Here is a 17,405-nt window from a genome sequence, read left to right on the forward strand (position 1 = left end):
TCCGGCTAACCAGGACCCCAGCAGTTTTGTTCTCTCCTCTAAATTGTATCTTTTTCACCCCACATTTGGCATACTGGTACCCCCATGTAAGTCCCTAGTATTTGGTACATAGGTACCCAGGTCACTGGGGTACCAGTGGATCCCTATGGGCTGCAGCATGTATCATGCCACCCACAGGGAGCCCATGCAAAGTGTTCTGCAGGCCTGCCATTGCAGCCTGCGTGAAAGGGTGCATGCACCCTTAGTCACTACAGGTCACTGCACCAGGTCACTGTACGTCACCCCTATGGCAGGCCCTTCTAGAGGGCAGGGTGCAAGTACCTGTGTGTGAGGGCACCCCTGCACTAGCAGAGATTCCCCCATGAACTCCAGCTCCATGTCCCTGGACTTCGTGAGTGCGGGGCACCATTTTATGCATGTACTGGACATAGGTCACTACCTATGTCCAGCTACATAATGGTAACTCCGAACTTAGGCTTGTTTGGTATCAGACATGTCAGAATCATACCCCAATACTGTTGCATGTACTGGTTGTATGATTCCATGCACTCTGAGGGCTCCTTAGAGGACCCCCAGTATTGCTACCAGTCTTCCAGGGATTTCCAGGCAGCCCCAGCTGGTGTCACCCCTCAGACAGGTTTCTGCCCTCCTGCTGCTTGATCTGCTCAAGTCCAGGAAGGGACAACAAAGGATTTCCTTTGGGAGAGGGGTGTTACACCCTCTCCCTTCGGAAATAGGTGTGACTGGCTTGGGAGGGGTAGCCTCCCAAAGCCACTAGTTTTGCTTTGAAGGGCACATTTGGTGCCCTCTGTGCAGAACCAGTCCTAACCAGTGAAGGGACGCCCTGTCTCTGTTCTGGCGTGAAACTGGACAATGGAAAGGGGAGTGACCACTCCCCTCTCCATCACCACCCCAGGGGTGGTGCTCAGAGCTCATCCAGAGGGTCCCTGGGTTCTGCCATCTTGTTTCTAAGGTTGGCAGGGAACTCTGGGAGCATCTGAGTGGCCAGGCCAGACACATGACGTCAGAGCCCCCTCCTGATAGGTGCTTCCCTGGTTAGGTGATTAGACCCCCTTTCCGGGTTATTTAGGATCTTTCTCTGGGGTGGGTCCTCAGATTCGGCTTTCAAGATTCCAGCAGGACTCCTCCGCAACCTCTGCTTCGATTTCTGGCCACCGGAACTGTGACTGGACCCTCCAGGAACCAACAAGCTGCAGATACACGAGGAAGGCTCTTCTGCAACATTGTATCCAGAGTTCCTGTCAGCTTTGCAACAGTTTCCTCGCCGTGCATCCGCAGAAGACTGCAACTCTTTGGCCTGCACAAGAAGAAGAAGAGGAAGAAGGAATCTCTTTTGGAGTGAAGGAGTCACTCCCCTCTCCTGCTGAGCTGCGTGGATCCTGCATCACAGGTGGTGGTCCGGAGTAGCTGCCAGCTGTCCAACTTTGGTGGAGGTAAGCCTTTGCCTTCCCACGCAGGACAGTACCCGCGCGTGCACTGTGTCTCTTGCAGCTGCCAAGACTTGTTTGCGTCTCCTCCAAGGGATCTTCGGGCGACGTGCAGCTTCAGTCCCTAACATTCCTTCCTGCAAATCCCAGCCCCCTGTGTGGTTCTCCTGAGGCTCTTTTGGAGTGCAGCATGGGCTCCTTCTTGCACCTTCTGTGTCCTCATCCTGTGGGTGCTGCCTCTGCTCCTGTGGACTTCTACGCGATGCTGAGGGTCCCCTGTAATTCCTCCTCCTGGGTTGAGTCCTCGTGGGCCTTGCTGGTCCCTGGCCGCACCTCTTTTCCTCCAACCGCAAATATGCCTTTGCCAAGGCTTGTTGGTGGAATTCCCTAACTGACACCTGTCTGTAATCTTCCTTCCAGCGTGGGACACCTTCTCCATCCATCAGGAACTGTTCTCTGGCTTCTGGGCTGCAGTGCTGGCCTGTTCTCCTTCACCCTCGACCAACTCCTGCATTTTCAGTGTGGTGGGTAGGGGCTCCTGCTCTCACTGGACTCTGTTGTACCTCCTGGACTTGGTCCCCTCTCTCCACAGGTCTTCTTTCTTCAGGAATCCACCGCTAGTTTTCTTGCAATCTTCTCTGGGTGTCTTCTTTTTCTTCTTTTCCTCCTTTTGGGTGGTTTGGGGAAAATCCAGTGTTTTACTCCTGCATTCCTGGTCGCTGGGGGTGCTGTGTTACTTAACTTTGTGTTTTTCTGAAACCCCCAGGTCCCCTCTACACAGTTTACTTACCTAGGTAGGGGTACTTTGTTTGCATTCCATTTTTTTTGTATATAGTTTGTGCTCCCCTAGGGTAACTATTGGTTATTATTATTTGCACTGTTTTCTAACCTTTTCTATGCCTATTTCTGATTGCTAGTGATTATATTTAGTGTATTACTTATCTCCTAAGGGTGGGTCACCTGTTTGGTATTTTGCGGTGATTTGTGCCCAAAATAAAGTACCCTTATTTTTGTACAACTGAGTGTTTTCTTTCATGTGTGTAAGTACTGTGTGACTACAGTGGTATTGAATGAGCTTTGCATGTCTCCTAGATAAGCCTTGGCTTCTCATCCACAGCTACCTCTAGAAAGCCCTGGCTTCTAGACACTGCCTACACTTCACTAAGAGGGGATACCTAGACCTGGTATAAGGTGTAAGTACCTTGGGTACCCACCACACACCAGGCCAGCGTCCTATACATAGTTTTTAAAAACCTCATCACAACAGGTGATTTGAACAAGGACGGTTAGTCCGGTAAACATAAAAAGGTCAAAAGGGCAGACACATAACCTGAAACGGTGCCCAATGCAAATCCTTGCTGGACCAGAGATAAAAAGAAAAACATAAGACAAAAGGTCATCCAACAGTTTAGCCTGTAATGAGTGAGTGTTGCGGGTGCCACAACAAGCTACAAACTTGTCCCAGCGCTTGACATATGCAGAGTTTGTAGAAGGACGCCTGGCAGCCAATATGACAACCACACCTTCTGGAGGAAGACTGAATGCTCCCAAATGCCACTGCTCAATGTTCACGTATGAAGCTGCAGATTCATAAGGTTCTGGTGCCGGACCCGCATTGCTGAAGTCACAGGCCCAGGACCAGAGTTTCTCTGTATCACATTCCCCTTGCTTAATCAGAAGCCACTAAGATGACTTGGCCCTGGGCATTTTTGATCTTCTTTAGAATTTGGGGCAGGAGAGGCAGGAGCAGAAAGGCGTACAGGAGTCCCATGCTACAGACTTTCCAGAATGCGTCTCGAAGAGACAGCTTTCTTAGAAACGCTAGTGTGCAAATGTTTTGACACTGGGTGTTTTCGATGCTGGCAAGAAGATTTAGCCAGCGTTTTCTGTACTGGTAGAAGATGTTATGTGCTATATTGGCCACAACTGCCATTCATGATCCACCAATGGCTGCTGGCTCAGTTTGTCTGCGCTGGCGTTTAAAGACCCGGCCAGGTGGTTCACTACCACGGAAATGCCCTTTCAGCAAGCTCCAGAGGTGAAGTGCTTCCTGGCACAGGACCACACCCTGCTTGCTACAATACTACATGGCACTGGCATTGTCCAACAGAACTTGAATCAGCCTCCCTTTGATTGTCAGTAGGAAGGCTTTAAGCACCAGATGCATGGCCCGCAACTCCAAAAGGTTGATGTGGAGACAGGTCTCCACCAGAGACCAGAGTCTTCTGATCTCCACCTGTCCCAGATGATTTTCCCATCCCAGTAGTGACTGTCTGTCACCATCATCAGCTTTGTGTGGGGCAGGGAGAGGATCTGTAGCCAGCCCAGCTGCGTCTCAGCCACCACTGCAGTTCTTTTGCAGTGTCCTCTGAAACCTGGGTAAACCTGGGTAAATACTTACAGGAGCCCATTGAGATTTCAGGTTCCACCTAGCACAGTTAAAGAGCTGGATACAAAGAGGCCCAGAAGCCTCAGAGTCACTCTCACTGAGACCCAGGCCAGAGACTGAAACATCTGGATCATAGCCCAAATGTCCTAGACTTGTGATTTAAGGAAGGAGTCAGGTGTGACTTCAGCATGATCTCAGGAGGCTTGCAATTGGCTGGAGGTGGTCTGTGACTGACTGTGGCAGGTCCACCTTTAACAGCCAGTCGTCGAGGTAGGGCGAAACTGGAATCCCCAACCTCCAAAGGTGGGCTGCAACCACCGTCATCATTTTTGTGAACACCCGAGGGGCAGACAAGAAGAACGTCAAATTAAAAATGCTTCTGGCTCACCTGGTACTGCAAGGAGCATCTGTATTTCTGAAGGATGGGCACATGCAAGTAGGTGTCCTGCAGGTCCAAAGCCATCATCGAGCCAACTGGATCTAGGCCAGCGTGAGCGCCTTGAATTTGTTCTTGTGCAAGAAGGCACTCAGAGGGTAGACATCTAATGTGGGACAAAGGCTTGCTTCCTTCTTCGGCATGAGGAAGTAACAAGAGTTACATCCAGTCGCGATTTTCTGGGCCGGAACCCTCTCTATGGCTCCTTTGGCCAAAAGAGCCTGCACGTCTTGGAATAGGATGAACAGGTGCTCCTCTAAAAGATGCTCTGATATGGGTGGGAAACACAGCGAGTCTAAAAGATATGGCATAGCATTGTTGAACGACCTGCAGGATCCATCTGTCGGATGTCACCCTTTCTCACCCTTGGACGAAATGTCCGATCCTGCCTCTCACCATGTGGTCAAGTGACATTGAGGTCAAATTAAAGTGGCTTGGAGTCAGGTGCCATGGGGGCAGGAGACTGGGAAGAGCACTGTCCCTGATGGCATGGAGGTTGTCTGCTTGATCCCTGCCCCAAAGAAATACTTGGGTGGCAGGAGAGTGGGCGGTGGGCCTTGGTGTTCCCAATATGACAAAACTGTGGAGTAGCCACACAAAGGGGAGACACTGTTAAGGGTTATATCTGATGGGGAGAAAAGGCCCATGGAATGAGTTCTGGCCCAGCTTTCTTTAAAGAGTTCCAACACCGAATACGCATACTCGAACAGGCTTAGACCAGGTGCCCATAAGAGTGTCAGTCAGGACTTCATTAAATAGAAGTAAAGGCTTAGAGTAAGCTGTCCAGGTTGTAAAACTTCTGATAAGACTTCCAAAGTAGGCAAATTATGTCTAGTATCAAAACTACCAATCTCATCGCCACAGCAAAGGAGGCACTCTTGTCCCTCTGGTGCACCATTTGGCTGTTTGATGGCCCAGGGGAGAACACAACCCATTGTCCCTGGAGTTTCGATCCCCCCCCGTCATCCTGTAAATCCATTTATAGGTTGTCATCATCATAGGGTGGTGGAAAACAGACTTATCATCTCCATTGTCATCACCAAAGGCTGGTTCACTTTAATCAGAATCGGATCCTAAAGTTGATGTAGCACACAGGCAGAGATGTGGTTCTGTCTAAAACAGATTGGAGTAGGAATTGGTGTGTCGGTATTGTATTAGAAAGTGACCTCGGTTAGTGTCAAGACTTATTCCGCTCAGAGTCAGACAGAACTATAGGAACAGGGTCTTCTTCGGCACCAGCGATGTTGGGCCAGCAGCTATGTCAAAGGTGTGAAGTGAATTTTGGTGCTGGACTGGAAGTTAGCTCTGGTGTTGAAGCAGAGGCTGAGATGGGTTCAGGAGGCACAGGCGGTGTTGAGGACACGGTAACACCAACAGGAGACTTCCACAGATTTTTGGGGCCCAAAAGCATGCCACGGGGAGCTGGAATAGTGCCAAAGATGTGCAATCTCTCAATCTGCTGTGACATCACAGGCAGCCTTGGAAACTTAGGATGTATGAGGATCAGCTGTGAAACTGACTCCTCTGTGAGAGACCAGGAGCGAGACTGAGAGGCAACTTCTCTGGCTGAGAGTGGTCAGACTGGAGCAAATCCTGCTTATTTTCTTGCGCTTCTGCATCGACTTACTGGAAGACTTGGACTGCGATGAAGACCTGTTGTGGGAGCAGCCCTTGGAGAAGGAACAATTCCGCTCCCTTGACTTAGAGTGGGATTGTAGCTGCTGCCATTTCTTTCAGTATTCAGTGACATACAGCTTCCACTCCCTGAATCGCCTTTGGATTCATATAGCAACACTCCTCACAGGACTTAGAATCGTATCCTGAACCCAACTACCAGAGGCACACCTCATGGAGATCTGTAACAGACATTTACTTGTAACAGTCCATCCATGGCTTAAATCTTGTAGTGATAGGAGGGGAAAAAGTAGAATTTGCCCCCCCCCAAAAAAACACACATCTAATGATAAGGAAACATTTGGGCACGAGCTCCACTGATCCATGTATGAAGGTGTAGAAAGAAAGGAACCTACGTCAACACGAAGGGATGCCGTTTATATGCAGCTCCATCATCACTTCGGGGTGGAACGAAGTCAAAACAGTGGCACATGGCACTACCAGCTGGTGAGCAGCAGCAATATTTTTAAAATCTTCTGGATGCAAACTGGTATCTGGGGATACACTAAATGCTAAGAAACTGCATTTAGAAGTATCCATCAGAAAAAATATAGCTGTAAAGGCACTGTAATGTGGAGAGAGGTTGAAAGCAGTGATGAATCAGCAAGGGTGACACGATGAATAGTGTGGAACGCCAGATGCAACTCTTTTGATGAATGCCTCGAGTGACTGCAGGGACACTATTTTTCAGTGGTCAAATACCAAAAAAAGGTACTAGCTGCAAAGTGGTACTTTTCCAAGCAAGTGCTCTCTGTGATGCTGTAGGACAAGAGAGTTGTTGAGCATGTTGAACGAAAGAAACAGTTATTTTCAACAGACAGCATAGCCATCCATATCCTAAGGCCACCACTGACAATTGTGACCACTACTTTAGCAATATTCCAATGCAGAAACCTGTATTAAGTGTATAAAAAGAAAGTAATGCTCTTGTAACTTAACCAGAAAATGGCAGCTAGGAAATTGTGTTAGAGTAAGAAAATGCTGCTGGAATTTGTGAAGTCTTTTAAGATTGAATCTTGACAGTGCAGCAGTCAAAGAGGCCTACCACTAATTACCTACATAGAGCTGGATTTCTGTCCGCCCTTTTCAAATCATTGTTTTTTGTTTTTTTTGGGCCAGCCTCTTTCCGCCATTGACTTGAGACTTTGTCAATTATGCGTCAGCTCAGCCCAGTGGAGAATCCATTTTTCACATAATCATTCTCCTTCCACTTGAGTGTTTGCACTGAACTTCATGGAGGACTATTTTATAACTATAGTTCTCTAGATCTACGCCTGCAGCTCTCTCCCCTGTGTCTCACTGTAACATGCTAACACATCATGTGTTGGCCCATTAAAACCAGACCTAATGGGTTTGCCAATGCTTGTCAAGAAGAGGGAGCCCATCACACTTAGAGTTCTCAATGTACAGTGCAAAGTAACAAGGAGCTGCGAAAAAATGCAAGAAATGAACTGAAACCAGATTTGTGAAAAGCACTCATCTATTCTCCACAATACAACAATATTGTTTGGAAAACAACATCATTGCCAGCGTTATTGCCATCACTGTGTCATACTAGCTAGTTTGATTGGGTGCTGCACAACTAAAACCTAAAAGCAACAAATACCTAAACAAACACCAATGAGGCTTCAGCAACCTTTGGTTTTCAACAATAACCATGTCGCTCTTCTCAGGCAGGTAAAAAGAGGGACAAACAATGACCCAGCAAGTTTTGTTATCCACATGAATATCCACATGATGCTCATTTATTTAGTCCATCAAATACATAAATTTCTCACCCACCAGGTGCAGCAGACTTATGTGAAGCACTGGAAGAAGAGGAGGAGGATGCAGAAGGTTCCGTGCTGCTCGTTGCTGCAAGGGATGAGCTGCTTTCAAACTTACTGATAGATGTGAGAAAATGATTCACATGGTTAGTGATAATCTGGGGCCTAATTTACTTTCAATTCTTGCCATAAACATGAAGTTATAAAGTTATAAACATTGGCAGACATGAGTGCAAACAAGGCTCTATTGATATTGAGCCTTTATTTAATGTTTTACAGTCACAGCAATTGCAGTTTGACACCTCATCCAAAATTCCATGTCAGTTTCATAACTTTCTAATATATATATATATATATATATATATATATATATATATATATATATATATATATATATATATATACACACACACACACACACACATATTCATTGAAAAAACAAAGGTTAAAGTAACCTTATAGTTAGGTTTGATAAACGTGTTTAATCTTTGGCCTTTTCGTTGATTTTCTAATCGTTTTTTTAAAGTGAGGTTATAGGAGAATATGTCAGTGACAACATTTATGTTTTGAACTAAAAAGAAAACACAGAAATTAACCAGTTATTGTTATCAGAGCCCACACTATGCACTGCTTATGACCTCACATATTACATCACTCATGACATGGTCTACGCCATCATTTACAATATCACTGATGACATAAAAAATGACATCTTTGATGACATCATCCAACAAGTGTGTTAGTTTGTTTTATAGTTTACATGGTGGCGGGTAACTACCATATTACTATTCTCCCTAATTCTGTGCAGCCAGTCCAGCTAATGGGTGTAAGTGTTTACCAGAAAGCATGTGCTCCTAAGGCATCATAGATGTGTAGAGGCACTGAACACGTTGTAAATCTTTGTACTGAAGAGTAACTCTGTGAGCAGGGGACATTGTCGCATGTTCCACACATAAGTTTCCAACAGGGCAAAGATTCTATGTACTAAGTATTATAGGCTGCCTGGAGTTATTAGACAGATTCGTCTCAGCATGACAATTTCTACATAACACAGAAGACAGTTTGCACCTGGTACTAACCTAAGTACATGTGCTTGGTTTGCTTGAATTATCTGTAATGTTTTCAACACTATATGTATGCTGCAGGTAGTATGATCTTTAGCATCTTCAGCCCTTGGTTATTTTAAGACAATATTCTCTTTGGAAGGGTTTTGCATAGAATGTACACTAATCTTAGTTGATACTTTTTAATACTCTCTGGTGTATTGCTCATAAGAGTTTCACAGTCTGCAAAAAATGTGGTACAAGGCAAACTGTCTCAATAGCATAAACACTGTTTACAGTTCCCACTTTTCTATGGATATCCACTTCAGTTCTTGATGTAGATTCGACGACTGTGAGGGGTTTGACGCAGGTAACACCTGTCAGTAGTAGAGCATTAGTTATGTAATACGGCATCAGTACCCAGAGGAACTTAGTTTTCTCTGTACAGTTGTATACAGACTGAACACTGTGTGCAGTAGAGGTTACCCTTGTATCTGTGGTTCTTCGTCAGCATGAACTGGGCTACCCATGAAGTGTATGATATAGGGTCAATGTTGAACATAACATAAGCTTGCTTGACCTATAGGGATTGTCTATATGTATCAATAATGATGCTTTATCTTATTCTGAGCTACGTTGCACTTAATTTAATTGGTCCAATGCCACACCTGTTTATAGAGCAATGTGTTTAAAAGAAGCTTGGGTGATGTAATAAGTGATATCATCAATAATGTCATCCGAGATGTAATAAATGATGATATAGAACATGTCATGAGTGATGTAATATGTGAGGTCATAAACAGTGCAAGTGCAACAGTGCAGTGCAAGTGCAAGGGGGACAAGCTAAAGTTAGCTCTGCTAACTGTAACTGGTGGATTTCTGTATTTGTTTTATTAATTCAAAACATTAATGTTGGCACTGACATTTTCACCTAACTCTAATGTCACTTTAATCTTTGTTTTTTTTAGTAAATTTCTAAGATTTTTTAAAAACGAAAACAGATCTTTTTATCACACATAACTATAATGTTGCTTTAACCTTTGGTTTGTTTTTCAAGGAATTGCTACAGTTATTTTAATGTAAAGTATTATATTGTTACTCTAGGATGACAAGTGTCCATAATAACATGCAAGGAGAGACTGGCCTCTCCTGAGGGTGACAGGCATGTGGAGTAGGGTGTGGGGAGGAAATGTCCTCTCCACTGACATTTCTCCCCAATGCCACAAGTGTGCATCGGAGCCTGTAGGAGAGACTGGGCTCTCCACTGCCCCCCCTCCCTGGGGCGACAAGTGTGTGTAGTAGAGTGTCAGGAGAGAGGTGCATAGTAGGGTGTGAACAGACAGACTCTCTCCCCTTCAGTGACGCGTCTATCCATGCCATCAGATGTGCTCTGTAGGCTGTGGGGAGTGACAAGCCTCTCCAGTGAGAACTTTCCCCAGGGTGACAAATGTACAGAGGAGGGCTGGAGAGAGACTATCCTGTCTCCTGAGACCTATCCCGACAGTGACATGTGTAGTAATGTGGGAGACACTACCCTCTCTGTTGAGACCTTGCCTCAAGGTGACTATTGTGTGTAGTGGGGTGTAGGGTGGGCATAAATAGTAGGCTCTGATAAACAAATACCTTCTCTAGTAACAGTGCCTTTTACAGTGACAGGTGTACATAATAGAGTATATTGAGAGGTCGCCTACTCCTTTCTACTTTTCATGATTCCCTCAAGAGTCACGCAATATCACAAATATTTTTTTTTAATAATTTAGATTTTTGTTCCTTCACAGTACGTATGCCTTACAGACCTACTCTCTACAACTAGGAGGACAGGATGTCTTTCTCCTGCCCTATTATATAGTTTTTGATGGTTCGTTCTCAGAATACCTGAACATTTTCACAGTAAAGAGTAATGGTGAGATTTCATTTCTAAACATCCAACAACCAGCCAATCAGAGCGCTCGTTCTTGCAAACTCCCAGGACTCTCTCTTGCTCCTTTGGGAGGGAGAAGGCTGATGTAAAAAATGGGCCTACCAATCAATCTTAGGGCTTCATTTTTTAATTCACCTATCACAGGCTTCTTGCGAGACATTTGCAGACCTCTTATTTTATTTTTGAACCTTAATTTCTCAAAAACTGCTGAACGGATTTACACCAAATCACAAAAAGCACAATCTGCGAACCAAGATGTAGCTTCTGGCAAAATTTGGTGTAATTCCGTTCAGACGTTTTTGCTGTAGCCCTGTCTAAAGAAGTCTAGGAAAAATGCATGGACAAAATGTGTTTTTGGGATCCCATTTTTCCTTAGTCCCCACTTGAAGGATCACCCTAAAGCTTTCCAGGAAGGAGGTGAAGTGAATTTGCTCTTGTTTTTAGAAAGTTTCGTGAAGATTCGTCAAATGGCACCAAAGTTATTAGCAAAACAAAAAAACAAAAAAAGGTCATGTCTATAAAAAAGCAACCCTAATTATAACCACCCAGTGTCGTAATTATATACATATATATATTACGTTTTCGAGTCACGGGTGCCCTATCTGCACCCTCTGTATATTAGATTTATTTTACACCACTGAGTTTGGATATTTAAGGACAGGCCCTGACCTTTGAAATGTTTCCGACAATTGTTCAGGCCCCTCTGGTGAAAGTTTTGGCTGCCCGCATTGGAAGACCCAAATCGTCAATTCTGTTTCCTCTAATTGACACCCTCCGGTGACCTATGCACAGTGACCAAGTCCCAGAACACCAGTTCCCTGCGCCCTTCCAGGCCCATGTGCCCTCCTCACCGGCCTCTGACACTGGAGAATATGGAGCTGTAAAGGCCGGAAGAATGGGTGAAGTTCCAGTATTGTTCTGACTGCCCAGTAAAGTATCCGTGATCAGACTATGACAAGGTTTGTAACCGCTTCCTCTCACCGACCACTTAAGGAAAGTGCCCCTTACTGAGATGGTCACCCCCACTTTTTGTCTGGTACATGATGCAATTTTGACTGAAAGTGCACTGGGTTCCTGCTATCCAGGTCACCAGTGCCAAATCTCTTTCCCTAAAAGTGTACAACTGTTCCCCAATTGTCAATACCTTTGAAACCCCATGCAAGTCCTTAGTAAATCGTACCCCCAGATACCTAGGGCATGGGAACCAAAGAGGGACCTTAAAGGCTGCAGCACTTATTGTGCCACCCTCAGCCTAGCACATGTAAACTGCCATTGCAGGCTGCATGTCTTGGTGCAGCTAAAAGTAAAAACACAACATGTCACACAGCCTGTGTGCTATGTCCCCTACCACTGCGTCCAATATATGCAAGTCACCCCTATGTCTTACAGCCCTAAGGAAGCGTGCATTATACTACTTGTGTAGGCATATCTGCCAGAGCAGATATGCCCCTGCTACGTTTTTGTCGATTCTTAGACATAGTAAGTGATCAGGGAAGCCATTAAAAATAAATACAATGGTTAATACGAGTTACCCAGCTACATAATGGCTTCACTGAAAACAGGGTCGCTTTGGATCAAACATCTCATATTAATAAACCCACACTGATTCCAGAGATGGATTTATTAATACATGCATGTAGAGGGCACCTTGGAGGTGCCCCCCAAAAAAACCCTACCATCTACCTTTGTGCTGGCTGACTAGTTTTAACTGGCCTGCCATCAACAGACAAGTTTCTTACTCCGAAGGGTGAGAGCCTCCATACTCAGGAGGTCAGGAACAAAGCCTGCTCTGGCAGGGGTGTTAACTCACTCCTCCCAAAAGGATGACCTGCAAATCTGCATTCCAAGGCAGTGGGCTTCAAAATTGCCACCCACCACTGGTATGCAGATCTGGCTTCCCTCAGAAGGGAGATGCCGACCCCCTTGCCCCAGGGCCCATTTGGCACCTGGACAGGTGGGAAAATTAGTAGTCAGGAAAGCGTGTCCACCCTTTGGCCAGTCCCACCCCTAATTGAGCTACTGGATGTGGACACACAATTTTAAAGGCTGACATCTTGTTTATGGTACAATTAGGAACTCTGGGACAGGGTTTTGCTCACGCCCCACAGGAAGTGGTCACATAGGGGACACAGTGACCCCAGGGGTAACTAGCCCATCAGCTGCTACCCTACACTGGTCATATTGGGGGCACGGTGACCCCATGGGTAAGTAGCCCATTGGCTACTACCCGACACTCCAGTAACACACAAACATTCAGTATTTAGGAGAACCACTGGCACCAGGAAATCAGATTCTGCTGACCTGAAGAAAGAAGGAGGACACCCAGAGATGCAAAAGTGAGAATTGTAGACCAGTGACGGACTCGGCGCCAACCCTGCAAGCTGACTTAAACAATTGTGCCAAAAACACCTTGTCCTGCAGCTGCTTGTGCCTCCAAAAGTGCGGGAGGACAGCTAGCCTTCACCCAAGATCCAGGAACTCCCCTGGAGCAGCAGAGTTGCCTCCCTGCATCTTGCAGGTACCCCAGGAGACACTGTGAGAACTCCGGATCGCCAATACCCGCCACCGGACAGCACCACTGCACCTGAGCTCCTAGCCCAATTTGAAGTGGGCCAACTGTGCCAACGTGGACCCCAGTCGCTCCAGAGATGAAGTCCACTGTGGGGCTTCCCACTGCGACCTTTAATCCGACACCTGTAGCCTCTTACTTCAGGTCCCCCTTCTACTGTGACTACCTTCGGTGGCAGAAACCCGACCGCCCACTGCACCTTTGCAATGGGCGGTTGAGTTTCTGCCACCGGAGGCTGTCCCGGATTGAGGGGAAGTGGACCACTGGTGTCCCTATGTCCCCAACCCTTGCGAGACCTGAGTCCCCCTGTTGGTTCATTAGGACTGGAACCCCCCCAGTCCACACCTGCAGCCTTTTTTTGCAGGGTCCCCCGGTGCAACTGCCCCCGGTGGCGGAAACCTGACAGTCCACGAAACCTCTGCACCCAGCCGCCCCAGACCGCAGGGAAGAGAACCACTGGTGGCCCTACATCCCTGAGCATCACAACACCTGAGCACACTTGGTGGTTAACATGCACAGGTGTCTCAGACCTCACCTGCAGCATCTTTCTGATCGAACCAATCCCTATTGACTTCAAATGGGCATCAACGCTGAACAGCGCCACTGCACCCAGCCACCCCAGTGCCACCCGAGGTGATGCGTTGGTGTGGCCTAGGACCCTGCCCTATACTCACTTTAAGTCTGGAAGATTAGTCCTGTAAGTTGTTGTGGAATACCTGCAAATATTTTCTCTCCCAGAGGGTAACATTGCAGGTCTAGAAACCTGTGATAGTTTCTATTACAAAACGTACTTACCTGATCGTATTGATTCTTGTGCCTAACTATATATAAAAAGATACTTGTTTTTTGTAAATTAGTGTGAATCTCCTTATTGAGTCGTGTGTGCCATTTATTGACTGTGTATACTGCAAATGGCTTACACTCCTCTCTGATAAAGCTAAGGCTGCTCGATCACACTATCCTTAAGAGAGCACCTTGGGATTGCTAGAGCAAGCCTCTGTCCACTCATAAGGGAACCCCTGGGCTGTTTGCACAGTATACCTCTCATTTTGGTATAACATATAAAATCATCAAACAACAACAACGGAGGGGCAATAAGGGAGATTCGGAGAGAGACAAACTCCTGGTCCCGTGTGTAGGCCTCCCAATAATTGATAAATCGAAATAATATACACACGGTTTTGGAACCGTGTGTATATTATTTCGATTTATAACATATAAAATGCCAGCTTACTACAACCATTACAATACCTTGTGTAAATGTTGCCTCCCCTTCAGTTCAAAGAAAACATTATGATACTGAAGGGAGAGGCACTGTGTGCACAGAAAGATGTACTAGTAATCCCCCATTGATACCCTTGACATGTTCGGTGAACAAGACCCTTCGGCTTCAAGGAAGGAGAGGACAATAACCCTCCAGCATTCTGTCACACCAACCCACACCCAGCCCCGAGCCCATATTCTTCAACTCCTCTGCCCCCTAGTAAAAGAAGGAAGGTGGCCCCAAGGCCAATAGCCCTCGACTGAAGATAACTTCCAGGGTCATAAGCACCGTAGGCTCTGATAACTCATCACAAGCCTCACAAAAAGCCTCATGCTGAGAGCAACACTACTCCTAAGGGAGTTTGCATTTGAGCCCCGTGGACAAGACACTGCCACCACCCCGTTACGTCCAGACATTGGGCGGCACTGGGAGAAAGCCTCAGATTAAAAAAAAGACCTGTACAGTAACATCGAACACTCACAGCCATTGATCCAACCTTTTCCCAAAGCCACTGACAAGCTTCAACACCACTTAAAGTCGAAGGTAGCACTGACATTGGCACATAGGTCCCTATGAACTCCTAGAGCACCAATGACAAATGGCTTTAAAGATTTGGTGCAGCCCATCATGTAAAAAAGACAAAAAGCTGGAAACGAGGCAGAAGTGACTTCATTCAGCCCTTCACAGGGAAGATTTCGGCCAAATCACCTCCATCAAACCTAGCAGAGACTGCCCTGAAAAAGGAGGATTACCTTCGAAGAGGAATCCGCATTGGAGGATCCTCGGATTCAATGTCCAAGAGACATAAAGACAAGGGCACCAGCCCTGCACCACCACTGCCATGTTCATACACACTACCCCATAACCTCTGCCAGAGTCACCTGAGGGGTCTCCATGCACTTTCTCTAACCTAGGAAGCCCCTTTGACCCGGACCCTTATGACCCCCCCCTTCAAGCAAAGGCCCACAGATGATCCCTGGGACTACTATAACATCCATCCTCTGGGTGATCCAGACCCCGATCACTATCCCGTCAGGGCATCTGGCCTTGAGGATACCACACATACCATGAGGTCATCCTGCAGGCACCCACCATTCTCAAGGTGGACATACATGTCCTCCAAGAAGAAGAGATCTTCCTTGTGGAGACGCTATCTAAATTGGAGCAGGCACTCCAGTTCCTGACCCAAGCTCAATTGCATGCTTACAACCTACCCTGAGACATTTAAGCAGCCAATTAAGGCATGGGTAGAAGCACCCAGGTGGAGAAAATGAATAAACCCTCCCACAGGGAGCCTGTCTCTACCCCTACTCACTAGTCACAAATGGGCCTCTGAGGAGACCAGTGTAGGAGGCTGGCCTTGTTTGTAGTGGATACCTTGGGTAACTACACCTTACACCAGGTCCAGTTATCCCTTGTTAGTGAATGTAGTAGTGTTCTAGCAGCTCAGGCTGATAGAGCTAACTATAGCAGAGCAGCTTAGGCTGAACTAGGAGACATGCAAAGCTCATGCAATACCACTTATAGTTACACTGTACTTAAACACAAGTAAAGACAATACTCAGTGTGACCAAAAATAAAGGTATTTATTTGGGTGACACAGTACCAAAAATATCTTAGAGACAATACTCCTTCTGGAGGTGAAGTATTATACACAATATATACACTAGACCAGTGGTTCCAAACCTTTTGACTTCTGTGGACCCCCACTTTATCATTACTGGAGCCCGGGGACCCCCACTGAATCTTTATTGGAATCGGGGACCCCCACTTAGTCATTACTGAAAGCTGGGGACCTAATCTGTTAATATTATTTATTTTTCTAAGCTGTCAGAGACCCCCAGGGATCCCCGGATCACAGGTTGGGAACCACAGCACTAGACACCAAAATTAGACAAGTAAATAGTCATAGAACAATGCAAACAGTAGGAAATTCTATAGAATGCAATGGGAGAAAATAGGTCTATGGGCATCACAAACCATACACTAAAAAAGTGGAATGTGAATCACGAATTCCCCCCTAGACAAGTGTAGTGTGTGCAGAATCGCTGGGAGAGTAAGAATACAGTAAAGGTACGTAAATTACCCCACCCCAGAGCCCAAAAAAGCAGGAGTAAAGTACTGCAAGTTCCCTTAGGAAACACTACACCTCGTTTTTGACATTTTGCAGCAGCCAACCAAGTCTGCAAAGAACAACTGCTGGATTATTGGACCTGAAGACCTGCAAAGGAAGGGGACCAAGTCCAGAAGTCGAAAGAAGTTCCAGGAAGGACAGGAGCCCCTGCCAACCCAGAAGAGGGTGCAAAAGAAGAGTCCCCGGTTAGTCGAAGACTGCAGAAATGAACCCTAGGAAGATGCCAGCGGGTTCCTGCATGATGCAAAAGATGTCCCACTGCGTAAAGATCGTTGCAGGCGAGATTTCGTGTTGGAAAGCGCCAACAAGCCTTGGCTACGACAAAAGTGCGTTTTTCATCAAAATGGCACTGGATGGACCCAGGAGGGACCTGTTGGCCTCAACTCTGTGTGAGGAGGACAAGGGTGCTCTCAGCACGTTAGAGAGCCCTCAGACTGCCAGCCAGCTCCCCCAGAAGCCGCAGGATCCGGCTTCAAAGAAGGTGCAAAATGCGGTTGATGCAACACAACAAAAGAAGGTCCCACGCCGCTGGCGAACAACTCAGGGAGTTAAGCGTCGCAGTGTGGAGTGCTGGGGACCTGGGCCAGGCTGTGAACGAAGGAATTTTGCAAAAAGTACACAGAGGCCTCAGGAGGCGAAGAAGACACAATACACAGGGGTACCGTCGTTCTCGGGGAAGGCAAGGTCTTACCTCCTCCAAATTGCGTCAGCAGGACATCCGAACAGTCTATGTCGATGATGTCCACCCTCTGTGTCCTTAG

General features: G+C 46.5%; 1 protein-coding gene across 4 annotated transcripts in view; it reads right to left on the minus strand.

The window, feature by feature from the left end:
* Positions 1-17,405, minus strand: part of DCAF4 (DDB1 and CUL4 associated factor 4) — a 228,797-nt gene that overhangs the window by 69,098 nt on the left and 142,294 nt on the right. For all 4 annotated transcript variants that reach the window (XM_069208944.1, XM_069208946.1, XM_069208945.1 and 1 more), the window contains one exon: positions 7,730-7,830. In XM_069208944.1, coding sequence (XP_069065045.1) covers positions 7,730-7,830 — 101 coding nt within the window. The remainder of the gene's footprint in view (positions 1-7,729; positions 7,831-17,405) is intronic.

Source organism: Pleurodeles waltl, chromosome 9 (genome assembly GCF_031143425.1).
Source record: "Pleurodeles waltl isolate 20211129_DDA chromosome 9, aPleWal1.hap1.20221129, whole genome shotgun sequence".
In the NCBI taxonomy this organism is placed as follows: domain Eukaryota; kingdom Metazoa; phylum Chordata; class Amphibia; order Caudata; family Salamandridae; genus Pleurodeles; species Pleurodeles waltl.